The 16,896-nt window shown below is 46.5% G+C and overlaps 1 protein-coding gene across 1 annotated transcript in view; it reads left to right on the top strand.

Annotated features, from left to right (window-relative positions):
• Positions 1 to 16,896, top strand: part of pacs1 (phosphofurin acidic cluster sorting protein 1) — a 285,532-nt gene that overhangs the window by 196,857 nt on the left and 71,779 nt on the right. Inside the window, exons 11-13 of the mRNA XM_084312165.1 lie at positions 4,123 to 4,206; positions 4,529 to 4,647; positions 14,465 to 14,606. Of these exons, the coding sequence (XP_084168291.1) occupies positions 4,123 to 4,206; positions 4,529 to 4,647; positions 14,465 to 14,606 (345 nt within the window). The remainder of the gene's footprint in view (positions 1 to 4,122; positions 4,207 to 4,528; positions 4,648 to 14,464; positions 14,607 to 16,896) is intronic.

Below are 16,896 nucleotides of genomic sequence, written 5' to 3'. Positions count from 1 at the left end.
CATCCCACGCCAGCTCTATTTGTCTATGGAGAAGTTCCCCTTCTTTGCAGGGCTATAACTTTTTAAATTGTATTGCTAAATTGACATTACTATGGCCCATTCAACGTCAAGTATCTATTGTTCAGGGTGTAGCAACGTTATACTTTTTCATTAACATATTCATACTAAAATACGGTCTAAAGTATAAGTATGTTTTTATCGTTTTCTGCAGCTTTCTCCAGAACGTGATTTATAGCCCTAAATGCATTATATTGATGATCAAATACAGTTTGATAGCAATCTGCGCAAGATAAAAAATTTCAAATGGAAGTGCTTCTAGAAGTTACTACTTATCATCTGATGTTGACCGGATGGGGGGGGGGGGGGTCGTTTATAATTCCGTGGCCAACGTTAGATGATTCATCTAGTGTGGGTGATATGATCATCAGAGCAGTTTATATCGAACACGTTAAAAAATAACGCTGAAACTTACCGTAGCTTCCTCGTAGCGATGAGCGTGGAGCAGAAATATTCCTATTATGGGATGTAGAAATATGCGATCCATCTCCAGGTTGTATAATAGTATATACGTCCAAATCATGTTGTTTATCGAGTTATTGGTAACGGATTGCTATCCATTGTGTCTAGCTCGAGTCCTGGGACTATTAGCGAGTGATCGGACCGAATTGGAATGAGCACCAGCTTCCGTTTCCTGTTTTCGGTTTGGGCGATCCGCCGATCGGCCACCAGATGGCACTCTTGAACCGTTGGAGAGTTGAGAGGGGATCAACAGTAGATCTCAAGTCTCCGGGGGAGAAATATGATTGCGATCACAGATTTTTGAAATATTGATATCAAAGACGTGGTACGGCGTCTTTGGCAGAATGAGCATGGCGGGGAATGACGTGGTAAGGCGTTTTTGGCGACCATAGTGTTAATTGACCATCGGGAGCTAGAACTTCAAGCAGCCATCTCGCTTGCCTCTCACCGGAAGTCCCCCGGTTCTTATTCTTAATTTTTTAATTTTTTTTATCCACTTTTTCTCCCATTTTCTATATTTTTCTCCCATCCCAATTTCTTATCATCCAATTCAACCCTCCCCTGTCACGGACGCTGTTTCTTGCCTCCCACAAGCCGGCTGCAATGTGGACTAAGTCATACATAGCACAAGTCCCCTCCGGTACTTGAGGTAACAGCAGTCGCATCTTTTCACCTGCGCAGCTCGATCTCTCAGTGGCGAGGAGTAACGCGTGGGAGGCTCACGCTGCCCCCGACACTTCCTGATTCTACTGCGCAGGCGCACCAACCGACCTGTAGGAGTCGCTGTCCACAACGCCCGATCCCCACCCATCAGTTTCCCACCCCCTAATACGGCCAATGTGTATTAGTACGGACGACCAGCTAAACTGAAAGCAAATGTGGAGCGCTGGGCTCGAACTGACGAGCCCAGCATCTCCAGCATTTCGTGGCGAGCGCCTTGCCCACTACGCCACGTAGCCGCCCTTATTCTTAATATTTGTTATTATATATCTGTATACAAGGAACACACTGAGCAGACCATTGTTTATTAATAAGAATAATAAGAATAATTTCTTAAATTGATATAGCACCTTTCAGGAAACCCAAGGATTAGGTAGGATCCCTGTTAGCTAATGCAGTGGCATCATCTAATCTTCCTGCTAGCTAATGCAGTGGCATCATCTAAGCTTCCTGCTAGCTAATGCAGTGGCATCATCTAATCTTCCTGTTAGCTAATGCAGTGGCATCATCTAATCTTCCTGCTAGCTAATGCAGTGGCATCATCTAATCTTCCTGCTAGCTAATGCAGTGGCATCATCTAATCTTCCTGCTAGTTAATGCAGTGGCATCATCTAATCTTCCTGCTAGCTAATGCAGTGGCATCATCTAATCTTCCTGCTAGTTAATGCAGTGGCATCATCTAATCTTCCTGCTAGCTAATGCAGTGGCATCATCTAATCTTCCTGCTAGTTAATGCAGTGGCATCATCTAATCTTCCTGCTAGTTAATGCAGTGGCATCATCTAATCTTCCTGCTAGCTAATGCAGTGGCATCATCTAATCTTCCTGCTAGTTAATGCAGTGGCATCATCTAATCTTCCTGCTAGCTAATGCAGTGGCATCATCTAATCTTCCTGCTAGTTAATGCAGTGGCATCATCTAATCTTCCTGGAGTCTTCCTGGAGTATACTAGAGAAACCCTCATCTATCGATTGATTTTCCCAATGACTTGCCAAGCAATAGTGTTTAGCCGTTTAAACGTGAATATATATATATATATATATATATATCTATATCATTGTCAAATTACATTTGACACTGGCCTGCTGTGTTGTGGCACCCTCGTTCTGTAAGCACATTTAATAATTTCTCCTGACGGTGATGAACATGCTGCTGGTGCTGCTGGTCCACAGCTTGCTCCAAGAACTCCCAAACTGGACCACATTAAAGTGTCTTAGTTTAGTTTAGTTTAGTTTATTTGACAATTATTAAAATACATTACATGTTACAACAAGTCATGCATCCTAAAATTATCAAGGATAGCACAAAAAAGTCAGACTTATTTCCATTGTGGTCCTTGGTCTCAGCAGCACATAGTATTTACATAAACATGTATTACACATATCATCAGCCTACAGTATATTATACACATGTATATATTAAAAAGTAAAATACAACATTATTAATAAAATATGTACAAAATGTACAGACACACTAAAACTACTACACTAAAATATGAAGCTTTCCTGAGTTACTCTGGGACATTTTCTAGGAGCCATTTCCTAACGTTCACCTTGAAACTATACATGTTCGAGCCCTGTTTGGTGTTCAAAGGCAACTCATTCCACTCCTGTGCTCCTGTGTGAGCAAATGAGCACTGTCCCATAAAAATATGGAACGCTTCACAAATTTGCATGTCATTCGTGCAGCTGTTGTTTGTAATAGAATAGAATAGAATGTGCACAGCTGGGCTGTTCTGATTGGAATGCGTCGACGCGACTTCTTTCACAGAAATATATGACTGAGTCTTGAACATATTCAGTAGGGCTACACCGATACATATATTATATAAGCCTGTTTATCAATATATCATTATGGGCTAAAGTGTGATCGATAAAGCAATGGCAGACGTCTGTGTTTCTGTCCTAATAGGGAGGTGTAGTCTGACGTCACCCACGAGGTCCACCCGTATAGGGACTTATCATTTGGAAAATGGATTATCGGCTATTGTAACAATTCTGCCTCATGAACATTGAAAAGCTTTCCATTTTTGCACAAGATTATCTTCTTTTTAGCCCTTCTATCACTAACATTATTGTTTAAGCATTTTTGGTTGAAATAAAATTCGGCGATTTATTTTTACGATTAATTGCGAATATTTTTATGTTGAGCTATAGATTGTGGATGAATACGCACAGAAAGGTGCACCATGCAAATGTTCATGCTTTATTTGTTTTAAACGAGACTATTTAGAAATGGGCAATGGGGAAATACGTTGCAATTTTGCGAGGTGGACCGGCCGGAAACAGCAATGATGTAACCACTACACCTCCCTATAGAACATGCCTGTTTTATGTCTTTGTTCAGAAGACACTGGACAGGTCTAGCGTTGTTCTCGTTTTAAGCACAAGATCTAAATCACTTTCTTATTCGGTTGCCATTAAAACGATACATTGGTTGCAGTTGAAGCAATAAAGTTTGGTTAAAAATAAAATATTTTCTTTTCAACTTCAGTCATGTTTTCCTAAACTAGAAAATTAGGAATATTTGCATGTCTATTTTTCACTTCTTTAAAAAGCAAGAAGCGCTGTGAATATATGTTTTTCACTTCTTTAAAAAGCAAGAAGCGGTGTAAATATATGTTCATAATTTTTTTTATCAAAATCACCTGTTACTCTAATCTCCCTGTTCCCTCTCTGTGAACACAGTGTAATAACACTGACTGTTGTACCTCACGTCCCCAGCAGGGGGAGTAGCCTCCCCTAGACGAGATGAAACACTCCCGCAGTAATAACACTGGCTGTTGTACCTCGTGTCACCAGCAGGGGAAGCAGCCTCCCCTGGCTTAGACGAGATGAAACACTCCTGCAGTAATAACACTGACTGTTGTACCTCGTGTCACCAGCAGGGGGAGCAGCCTCCCCTAGACAAGATGAAACACTCCCGCAGCCGCAACCTGGAGGAGGCCCTGTCGGAGACCGACACACTGGTAATAATAATAATAATAATATATTTGATTTGTAATGCGCTTTATAATTGTGGATCAAATCTCAAAGCGTGCATGTGTGTGTGTATGCGTATCGGCGTGCGTGTGTATGCTTGTTTGTGTGTTGTTGTGCATGTGTGTGAAGGATGGCAGTGAGTCAGATCCTCTATTAATGCAGGGGGAGGAGGGGGGCATTGCCATCTGTGTTGAAAACACGAGACGGGAGGGGGGGGGGACAAAGAGAGATGGAGTGTGGGAGCATATGACAGTAACATTGTCAGGTGACGTTGACCATCTGTCTTTGTGACTCTGTGTGTGTGTGTAGGAGCTGACTGATCAGGAGATGTTTGCAGAGGGCCCCTGCATCACGGTGTCGGTGGCTGAGAAACCCCGTACGCCCCTGAAGAGCAGTAAGAGCGAAGGCCAAACGGTGCCGTCGCCTAGGTAACGCACATTGTACCTACAGCGTTAACTGTGACACAAACGCCACTATCATACGATACAAGCGCAGCATGCGTTTCAACCCAGGCCTCTTACCGCTGGCAGCGTTGATGTGAGCTTTAGGGGGCAACTCCAAACCCTTCATCAATGCCCACTAGAGGTCGACCGATAGTGGACTTTTTTTATGACTTATACTTTATTGCGTATTTTTAATTTTTTTGCACACAGTACTTCAGGACAATACAATGAATGACATATATTTAGCATCAACATGGGTCAGTCCTGAAGGACAACACAGACACCTAGACCACTAACGTCTAGGTTACAATGATAACCCCCATATGGGGGGGGAGACAGATAAAAAAAAAAAAAAACATAAGAATAAGTAAAACTAAACAAACGAAAAATTCTACCAAAAGAAGAAAAAAAACGACACCAGAAAATAAAATGAGAAGTAAAAAAAAACACAAAACGAAAGAAAAAAATCTTAACACTTTGACTGCCCAAGTGTAATTTCTTATTAGTCCCTTGAATGCCCACATCCACTCCAATGTTAACGTTACTATCGCCTAATCTATGTTTTAAATTATGGCTATGTGTCTAATCTGCCCGTCGCTTATCAAAGACTCATTTTCCAGTCAACATTGTCATGGCAGATTGTTTTTTTATCGCTTCATTTCCGTTTTCTAGCATTTTGAAAATCACTCGATTTCACGGTAAAAACAACACATTCCATGATAATCGCCTTTTACTGGAATATTCTAGAACATTGTCATTGTTCGGCCATGTCATGAACCGTTTTCAAATAAACGCTAGATTATCGATAGTATATGTGTACGCACGCATGCTCTTGCGGCGAGCCGAAAATCGAGTCTCCTATTTCCTGACCGCGCGCACAGTCAAACAGCGATAACACACAATCACATAAAAGCTTATATCTCTGTGAAAACGAGTCTGATTATGCTAATACTGATAACATAGATTCCTTACCTGAGATCAGATGGTATCCAAATGGTTTATTCCAATTCCCGATCGCCATTTGAAAATATCGCTCATTTGATTGATCCATCGTGTATACAGTAAAACACAGTAAAGCGCCTGGGTGACTGGATCTCCAACGGTAGGGACGCTTGATGCAATATGATTTCAGATCGCTAAAAAAAAAAAGAATATTCTCGTGAGTGGGCATTCAACCCGCGGGGGGTAAACACGAGTAAAACTCGTGGATGGCATTCAAAGTGTTAAAACATAGAGCCAATCTTGTCGACATAAACATGGTGCATTTGTCAGGTATTATATACTCATGTGCAACGTCGCTGTCTTAGGCAAGTGTGCCCCCCCTCCTTTTATAGTGAGTGAAATTGCAGATATTTCTTTATAGTGGACTTTTAAAGGGGCTATGTATTATAAATGTCATTTTTCAGTCTCTAGCATTGTATTATAGTAATAGGAGTTCGTATCAATGTGTTTTAGGGTCTAAATACCATATTGGCGGATTGCTCAGATTCAGCCCAGCCCCTTTCCTGGTCTAGTAAATCAGGTCATATTTTTTTTGAATGGCCAATACGCGCCATACAGCCGCTGGGTAGCGCACAGTGATGCGATTGGCTCTGTGGTTGGAGCTAATGCCCGCCCCCTAACGCCCGCCCCCATTCTACCGAGAATACAGAGGTACCGAGAAAACGGAGTGCGGTCACTTGCATCTTCATATCTTCCACGATGAGCAAACCCAGCAAACCCCACAGGCCTTACAGGACATGTTCTGTTCCTGGCTGTAAAGCTAGTACTACTAATACGTCTTTGCACACTTTTCCTGTAAATGCCGAACTTCGCCAGCAATGGACAAAGTTCGTTTTTGGGGACCCTCCTAGACTTTTAAAGGGGCTATGTATTATAAATGTCATTTTTCAGTCTCTAGCATTGTATTATAGTAATAGGAGTTCGTATCAATGTGTTTTAGGGTCTAAATACCATATTGGCGGATTGCTCAGATTCAGCCCAGCCCCTTTCCTGGTCTAGTAAATCAGGTCATATTTTTTTTGAACAGCCAATACGCGTCATACAGCCGCTGGGTAGCGCACAGTGATGCGATTGGCTCTGTGGTTGGAGCTAATGCCCGCCCCCTAACGCCCGCCCCCATTCTACCGAGAATACAGAGGTACCGAGAAAACGGAGTGCGGTCACTTGCATCTTCATATCTTCCACGATGAGCAAACCCAGCAAACCCCACAGGCCTTACAGGACATGTTCTGTTCCTGGCTGTAAAGCTAGTACTACTAATACGTCTTTGCACACTTTTCCTGTGGATGCCGAACTTTGCCAGCAATGGACAAAGTTCGTTTTTGGGGACCCTCCTAGTTCTGTCGCAACGTCTCATACTCTGGTTTGTACTGCAAATTTTTCCGCCGAAGACGTTGTCAATCAAGGTCTTTTTGATGCTGGGGTGACATCCTGGATTCTTCTAAAGAAAGGTGTTGTGCCTACTATTCGGGACCCGACAGAAGTAGTAAGTAGATATGTCGTTCACGTGTGTGTGTGTGGGGAACCATTGTTTGGGGGGTGAGTACAATCTAACGTTAGTGTGTGTGTGTTCGACGGGACGCGACAGAAGTACACTGTATATAACTGCTGCTCTTTATAAAGTAACGTTATAGCAAACTATTGAAGCAAGCTAGTCATAATTAAAAACTGCTCAATACAAACACAACTAGTCAGAGGTAAACAAGGTAACGTTACTTATAGCAAGCTATCGAAGCAAAAGCTGGCTGGTCAAGTAAGTAACGTTACTCGCTCTTTTCGGCAAGCCATTATACTAACGTTGTAATAAACGTACCAATCGGAAACTATTTGCAAGCCTCGCTGTTGCAACTCGACTTCTTCTTCTGAATCATACTGTGGGTCGCTCTCTGGATCCCAAACATAATGTACAGCCATGTTGTATTAGTTAGTAAAATCGGTATATGTTTTGCGTGTCGAAATAAAAACCCTTCACCTGAGAGGGAAGGACGGGGAGATGGGCGGAGCTATTTGGTGGGTGGCTGTCACTCAAAGCATTCTGCTAGTATGGGTGGAGCCAAGCCAATAACAGCTTGAAATCCTAAAACAGAAAAATGCTGGTTTTGAGTACTTGATTAGAAATATAAAACAATGATTATTTTTGGAATAAACCTTACAGATGTGTTACATAGACTCACAGGAATTGTGTAAAGTTGCCCAAATAGTGCTAGGAATAGCAATACATAGCCCCTTTAAAGGCTGATATAATAGCGATAGTTTGGAGCAAGGAAAGGCAGATAGCCGATTAATCGGCCTGCGTAAAAGAAATTACCACAGTGCCTGGTTTGGGCATGTGACACTAGCATGACTCTGGCTGTAAGTAGGCTTGTATGTTTATTTTATTTTTTAAACTTACATTTTTATTAACATTTATAGACAAACAACACTTAAACAATACCTACAATGACATCATTAACATAACAGTACATTAACATGGGCCCCTTGATTCGGCTGCGTTCAGCCTCCCAGACCCCCATGAGAGGGACCCCCCCCTCCCGCCATCCACCCCTAGAAACCGGGCTCCCCCACATCCCAGGTCCGTCCCACGTGGGACCGAGCACTCAGCGACACGGGTCCCTTGAATTTGATTGGGCCAGGGGCGAGGGGTGGTACTCCCCCCCCCCCCCCCATCGAGCCAAGCACCCCACACAACGAACCCACAACCCACGAGACCCCACTCTCCCGGGCCAAACCGCGGAAACGATGCCGCCCCCCGCCCCCGACATTACCCCCCCTGAGTTAAGCCCGTAGAACTCCCCCATATCCGATGTGCGCAGAGCCGGGCCCCCAGTGACACGGGTCCCTTGAATTAATTGGGCCAGGCCCAGCAGAGGAGAGGGACAGATTCAACCCCCCACCGAGCCAAGCCCACTACCTCCCATGCCACCGAGAGCCCCACCCCATGCTCACCGACCCCGCAACATACAGGACCCCACTGGGCAAAGCTCAGCCGCTCTGACCCCCACAAGAGAAACCCCGCCCTCCTCCCAGAGAAACAGAGCACCCCCATATCCTGGTCCACCATGCGCAGAGCCGAGCCCCCACCCGTCCCCGCCTCAACCGCCAGGCCCACGAGAACCCCAAGCCCAGGCCCGCAGAAGGCCTAAGCACCACGCCTCAATGGTCCCCCGACCCCCCGCGACCCCAAGCCCGGTGCCCCCCCGGCCCGGTGACCATATCGCCCGGGCCACGGCGGCCGAGGGCCCCAGGAAACCCCACCCCCCCATACCGATCCCACAACACGCAAGGCCCCCCCTCCCCCGGGTCGAACCGCCGGAACGATGGCCCATCCCCCCAGCATTCCCCCCCACCGCCTCTGTACCTCCCATGTCACCGATATCACTATATACATTTATGAAAAAATAGCACTGACAACACAATAAGAAAAAATTATAAAATAAGCCATATGATTAGCACTCTTTCCCCCGTTGGAGGTTTGGAGGGAAATCAGCTCTCCTGTTGAAGAAGCCCCCCCCCCTAGAGACGGAGATATCCCCCAAAGGAGATTCTCCAAGCCTCTCTTCATGTCCAACATTTTGAATTATTGTCCTTCACAATTGTCCATGTGCACATTCAAAGCAACTGCTATTCTAATATAACTCAAAAAAAATTAAACTAAAGACAATTGGCACTTCCCAGGTAATTCTTTATTTATTTTTGTTTGTTTCTGATTTCTCTGATTTTTCTCCCCGTCCCAATTAGTCGTTGTGCCAATTCCCCCCCCTCCCCTACCTGGCTGCTGTATGCATGCTCTCCTACGAGTCGGTACAAGGGCGTCCCGAGTCGATCGCACGCTTCCTCCGAGACGTGCGCCGACAGCCAGTGACGTTTTTTCACTTGGCAGCGAGGACTCTCATTGGTGAAGTGTAACGCGTGGGAGGGCACGCTATCTCCACCAAGTCCTGCCCCGCTTAGCAAGCGCCGAGACCTGACCTGTAGGCGTCGCTGTCCACAACGCCAGATTCCCACCCGCCAGCTTCCCCACCCCCTAATACTGCCAATTGTATTAGTGTGAACGGCCAGCCAAGCTGGTGGCAACGCCAAGCATGAACCCAGCATCTCCTGCATTGGTGACGAGCGCAATCTCCGCTACGCCACCTGACCGCCCAGGTAATTCTTTTTAACCCCGTTTAACCCCTGTTGGCGGGCTGCAGGGGTAAGGCTCTCCTGGAGAGGGCCCCTCCTATAACGACGGAGATTCCCCAATGGGGATTCTCCAATGCCCCTATTATTGTCCAACATTTTCTTTGAATTTTTATCTTTCATATGATAGTACAGTTCCAGAGCTCCCGGTCAGGTCTCCGAATGTTTTTCCCCATGTTCCCCGTCGTCTTAGTTGTGCGTCATGTGTGTTAGTGTCTACAGTTTAGTCTAGTACGTGTTATTTATATTATATGTCCCGAATCAAGTCCCAATTTTCCCAACTAATGTGTTTACCTTGTCTGTATTCCCAGTGGTCTGTGTGTTATCTGCAGTGTGTCTCGAATCATAACATCCATTCACTATCAAATAATATGTATATGTGGTATTGAATCTTGGTCAGTGTGTGTGACCTCAGTGCTCGAGTCCTGTTTGGTGTGTGAGATCTCGTTATTTGAATCCTGGCTGGTCTGGTTGATCTTGGCGCTCGGCTCCCGGTTAATAATAATAATAATAACATTTTATATAGCGCCTTTCAAGAGACCCAAGGTCGCTTTACATAGGGGGGGGGGGGGGATAACAAACAGGGAGGGAGTTCCAGAGGGTGGGAGCTGCCACACTGAAAGCTCTGTCCCCGAAGGTCCGCAGTCTGGTTCGGGGGATGGAGAGCTGACCTAGGGCTGGGCGATATAACGATAACGATAAATATCGCGATATATTTTAATAATCGATATCGAATATCGAAATTAAAAAAAAATCGAAAAATCGCCTGAGAACTGGAGTGTGAGGGGATGTAACACTAAAGATGGCGGCAATGACAAAGAATTGCTGCAAAATAAACATGCATCTGTTGTTTATAATTTTTTTTCTTTTTTATACTTATAACAATTTCGATAATTATCGATATCGAGAAATATGATAACATTATCATATCGTTATCGCGATATGATTTTTTTCCATATCGCCCAGCCCTAAGCTGACCAGTGTCCGTGGATCGTAGGGACCGTGACTGAGTGTAGGGGTGGAGGAGGTCAGTGAGGTACTGAGGTGCCAGAGCGTGAAGGGATTTGTAGGTGAGCAGGAGGGTTTTGTAGGTGATGCGGGATTTGATGGGGAGCCAGACCCAGTGGAGTTGGATGAGGGTGGGGGTTGGTGTGCGTGGCCTCAACGCTCGCATCCCGGCCGGCCTGGGCGACCTCCGTGCCTGCCTCCTGGACTCGGAGCAGGCGGAGGGGCAAGCGTGCTCTGAACAGCGCGTCAACAACTTGAGGTAGAACACTCGCCAGCTGGTACCGATACTGCAGAAAGTATCGGTATTTCGGGAAATGAGTATCGAAACCATTTTAAATATTCAGTATCGATATGTATCGATACTTCGATATTTTTGACAACACTATGTTCCTCTGAATATTCTGTATTGCATCGAGTCCAGCCTGCGTGTTGATTTGCATGTTAGCATCGTTAGCATTCTGTATTGCTTCTAGCCTGATCCGAATGCTAACTTGCATATCGTGTTAGCTTCCATGTTAGCTTGTAGCTCCGTCTCCAGCCAGACCTCGCTGTGGTCTAACCAGGGAACAAAATAACTGGGCGCCCATCGCCAAATGCGTGTAGATTTACCGTCTGGCGTCTAAAAATAATAGTCTGCCCGCCAGCTGGCGTGTAATTCATATCGATACTCTTATTTTGAAAATTCTGTGCGGGTCTCATTGCCGCCCCAAGCGCAGCTTCAGTCATAATATCTGGGCTCCGGCAGCTAGCAACGTTCAGGTTAATATGATACTCTTATTTTGAAAACCCTCTAGCAACTCCGCGAGTCATATGTTATCCGCCCAGTCCGTGTTGTTTCTTAAACAGAGCAGCGTTGTAAACAGAGCAGCGTTAACACAGCAGTGCGCCTACAGGCGCGAAATAAGTCTGTGATGTTTTTTTTCTTCCCACAACGAGTCCAATGCAGCTACATGCTTTGCACCGTCGCCATTCCTTTATGCCCACATCGCCCGAAATTAACGTTTATGTACCAATCACTACAACGTTAACACTTTGACTGCCAGGGGGCGTCTTTAGACGTCTTTGCTGGCGATGCTAAAGTTGCCGGGGGACGCTTTACGTCGTCTTTATATCAATATTTCAAAAATCTGCGATCTGATCCATAATGTCCCTCCGCTGGCCTGAGACACAAGTGTGATCTCCTCTCAATCCTCTAGCGGTTCAAGACCGCCATCTGGTGGCCGATCGGCAGATCGAAACCGGATGTCAACCTTTAACCCGGTAGGACTCACTCCATATGGGGTCCGGGCACTCGCTAATGTTAGAGAGACTCCGTCTTCACACAGTGAACATCGATCGCTGCAAATAACTCGAAAAAACAACATGATTTGGACGTATATATTATTATACAACCTGGAAATGGACCGACTATTTCAACATCCCATAATGGAAAACTGTCTACCCCACGCTGATCGCCCAACGGCCCGCGGAGACTGGGGTGAGTTTTAGCGTGTAATATTACCGTGTTCGACACTAACTGCTATGATGAACATTTGACCCACATTAGATGATTGGTATAACGCTGCCCACGGAATTATAAACGCCCCCTCGCCCATCCGGTCAACATCAGATGACGTGTAGTAACTTCTAGAAGTACGTCTAGTTGGAATTTTTTATATCGCCCCGATTGCCATCAAACTGTATTTCATCATCAATATAATGCATTTGGGGCTATATATCACGTTCTGGAGAAAGCTGCAGAAAGAGATGAAAACATACTTATACATTAGACCATACTTTACTATGAATATGTGAATGAAAAAGTTTAACGTTGCTACACAATGAACAATACATATAGGACTTTGAATGGGCCCTAATAATGGCAATGTAGCAATAGAATTTAAAAAGTTATAGCCCTGCAAAGAAGGGGACTTTCTCCATAGACAAATAGCGCTGGCAATCTATGGTATATCATTAATTTAACCTTAGGCAACCAAAGTGTTAACGTCAGCTAACAAGCTCCTCCTGATGATCAGACGAGGCAGAGCCACAGTAAACAGCACTGAGGAAAGGGAAATGGGGGGGGGGGGGGCACTCTCCCCTGTGTGTGCGTGCGTTTGGAAAGACGACGGAGTCACTAGTCAGGACTCAGGACAGGAGTATATTATAGTAAACTGAGAATTACTGAGGATGGACAGATAATGTTGATATTCAAATATAAAATGTTTTGAGAGGAGTGGAAGTTTGAAGACAGACTACAATATGATGCGGGGGTGGTGAGTTGAAACACAGTGTGTGTGTGTCCCGACCCCACTTCTATGTTTCAATAAATTATTTGCATTTAAAACTATTAACGCTGACTCATTCCTTCAGTCCACTCAAAATGATGCTAATATTCCTTATGTTGTTTATGATATTAATTGAAAATAGCATATGAGAGTATTATATGTAATAATAACACATGGCGATATACTAAAAAGCTATTTATAATTTTTGGCTAGTAAAAAATCTGCCCGGCTGGTACTTTTAAAAATCTATCAGCCAAATGGCTGGTAAGTCAAAAAGTTAAGTTTGTTCCCTGGGTCTAACGTTATGTTGCTGCGTCATCTCCTCGTGTTATACCTTTTCCTTCGTCGTATTTTCTTTGTCGGGGGTCACTCTTCTCTCACTTCTCCTCGAGTTCTGTGCACGGAGTCTTGTCATCTTTCTTTTATCTTCGAGTTGTTACTTTTTATCGTGTTTTATAACTTTTTATTGCCTTTCTTGAATTTTGGACCGGGAGCTCTGTTCTGCAGCTGCTCACCCGCTCCTCGCCAAACCGGAAGCCCGGCTTGTGTGTTTCTATTGAGCCCATTGTCATTCAGATATCTTGAGGTGAGAAGTCAAGGGACCTCTTGGCCATGTCCGGCATTTTGCGCCCATCAAATTTAAGCTAGCTTAAAATAGCTTAACATTGAAGCCAAATTTACCCCCCTTTGCCAGAAAGCTAGAAAGAGATGGTACCTTCGAATTCGTACCATAGCGTTAGTCATCAGTGCTCAAGTCCAAGTCGAGTCACGAGTCCTGAAATTCAGTCCTGGACTTGAGTCCTACAACACTGGTTGATGATCCTGGTATTCAGGCTGAATCCACCGCTTCGCTTGTTGTCAGTCGTCCTGGACGAGAGCGCAGAGGAGTGTCTAAAAGGCATCAACGCGGGTCTCCTGTCTCCAGTGTTTCCCATTAATTACCTAGACTGTGGCGAGCACAGTTTTATAATGAACCGAAAATAAAAAATTTAATTATTTAAAATATTAAAATAAAATCTTAATATTTTTTTCAATATAAAGTTTGCCAATAGGGATGTAACAGTAGTATTGGCAGTGGTAATAGTTATTTTATTTTCTAAAAAATAAACCAGTTCAACATGGGCTTCATTTCTTTGATGGCTCAAATGTATGCTCTAGTCAGTGACTAGAGTCGAGTCTAGTCGATTTTGTGTTTTGAGCACAAAGTTCGTCTTAGATCTAGCCTCTTTATTTTGCTCTCAAAGTGCACCAGATTGATGCATTTTTAAAATGTACAAAAAAATTATAAAGTCCCTAGAGGGGCAGAGGTTCACCCACCACAGTCTCACAAAACCCTGTGTCTCCAGGCTGGACGGCGGAGTCCACACGCCCCGGCAGAAGCGCAGCAGCATCACGCCCGTCAAGGAGAGACAGCTGTCCAAACCGCTGAGCGAGAGGACAAACAGCTCAGACTCCGAGAGGTCCCCGGAACTGGGCCACAGCACGCCGGTAAGGGGGTGTAACGCAAAGTAGATGCGCCCACACACGCACGCACGCACGCATGTTTGTTTATGTGAAATATGGGGACATTACATAGACTCAGAAAAAATAAATAACGCACATCCTCCGTTTGTTGGTGCTGAGCCAAACTGTAAAAACAGTAATACATAAGAACAACTCACTTGTAGTTCCAAGGTGATTTAATAGACAAAAAAGGCAATAGATGCAACGTTTCAACCTTACCAGTCTTCCTCAAGGACAGTCCGACCCGGTTGACAGTCACGCCGGAGGCGGGGGGCCCCGTCCCTCGACGCACCCCGTGAGGGGGGCGGAGAGAAGGCGCAGTGAGCACTGTTCCACGGCCCAGAGAAGTGGCGAATTCCAAAGCCAGAGGCGCTGTACAGCACGCGGCCGGAGCCACGTGCCACCTTCGCCTCCAGACCTTCCTAGCCGAGCTTGAAGCCGGTCGCGGCGCACTGCGACGGAGGAAATGCGCCCGGCGGCGGCACGGGCGCGACGGGGGCCGAGTCCCACGAGGGGATCCCGACACACCCGCCGGCCGACCGTCGCCGAGTTGAATCCTCCGGGCAGACTGCGCGGACACCACCTGTTTACCTCTCAACGGTTTTACGCCCTCTTGAACTCTCTCTTCAAAGTTCTTTTCAACTTTCCCTTAAGGTACTTGTTGACTATCGGTCTCGTGCCGGTATTTAGCCTTAGATGGAGTTTACCACCCACTTTGGGCTGCATTCACAAACAACCCGACTCCGAGAAGACCAGACCCCGGCGCGACGGGGGCCGATTACCGGCCTCACACCGTCCACGGGCTGAGCCTCCTTCAGAAGGACTCAGGCCCCCGAGCGACACCGGGTAAACGGACTTCTGTATGCCACATTTCCCACGCCCGCCGCGGGCGGGGATTCGGCGCTGGGCTCTTCCCTCTTCGCTCGCCGCTACTGAGGGAATCCTGGTTAGTTTCTGTTCCTCCGCTTAGTAATATGCTTAAATTCAGCGGGTTGTCTCGTCTGATCTGAGGTCGTAGTCGAACGTAAAGGGTGCGGCTCCCCCGGGCAAGGGGAGGCTCACGTGCTGCATGGGTGAGGTCTCGTGACCGCGCCGCGATCCCCCGGTCCCGAGTCGACGGACGAGCACGGCTATAGACAGCTGGATAAAGACTGACGTCTCACCGGCAGCCACACACCGACTCAGAGAGCGACAAGGGGCGTGGGGGGAAAGGACTACGGAGAGAGGCCTCGTCTTCACTTAGGGGGACGAAGGCATCGCTGCCTGCGACTCCCCAACAGCGGAAGCCGGAGCTTCCGATTGATTGCAAAGCGACCCTCAGTCAGGCGTGGCCCCGGGAGGAACCCAGGGCCGCAAGGTGCGTTCGAAGTGTCGATGATCAATGTGTCCTGCAATTCACATTAGTTCTCGCAGCTAGCTGCGTTCTTCATCGACGCACGAGCCGAGTGATCCACCGCCAAGAGTTGTACTCTTTTTGTTTTTGTTGTGTTTCGCCATCTTCACAATAATGGGAATAATAAGGAAGGGTCCGGGGGGGGGGGCAACCGCCGGGCGCTACCGTCCCTGCCCGCGACACTGAGTGAACGGCGCACACGACCAGAGGGGAGACTTCGAATCCCCCCCGCCTCTCCCCGTGAGGGAGAGGGGAGTTGGAAACCGCGGCGGCGCGCGAGGGGCCGGTGCCACCCTGCGCTCAGGTTTTTATGGTTCTCGTTGAGTCGGGCTCGCCCGGTCTTCCCCGGCACCGGCTCACCGGAGTCGGGACAGGGCTCTGGGGACTACAGGTATTCACTCTTGGTCGACGGGAAGGGGAGAGAGGCGAGCGCCTCGGCTCCTCAACAGACCCGTCCACCGTCTACAGGGCCGCCTCAGGGGGTGTGCGAGCAGTGCGGTCGCACAGGGCCTCGCGGGAAGGGGGGCCTCGCACAAAAAAAAATTAAAAAAAAATATTTTTAATTTATCGTGTTTATTTTTTTTTATTTTTTGCGAGGCCCCCCTTCCCGTGAGGCCCTTTTTCATCACAGACCTAAAATCTAGTTTTGCTTATATGCTTATATATTTCACATTAGACACGTTCCTGGCTCTGAGGCTCTGCAGGCAGCAGAATTGGTTTCAATGAGGGGAGGAGTTACAGGTAAGGTAGCGTCTGTTGAGTTCATTGTGTGTGTCTGTGTGCGTGCCGGGGGGGGGGGGGGGGGGGGGGCGTGAACCGACTCATTGCCAGACGTGAGCGATTCGACTCACGCTCACGGCAATTAATCGGCTCTTATGAACG

The sequence above is a fragment of the Notolepis coatsorum genome (genome assembly GCF_963971535.1).
Source record: "Notolepis coatsorum genome assembly, chromosome: 4".
In the NCBI taxonomy this organism is placed as follows: domain Eukaryota; kingdom Metazoa; phylum Chordata; class Actinopteri; order Aulopiformes; family Paralepididae; genus Notolepis; species Notolepis coatsorum.
Note: the sequence above shows the minus strand (reverse complement) of the source record. Positions and strands in the feature narration are given on the sequence as shown.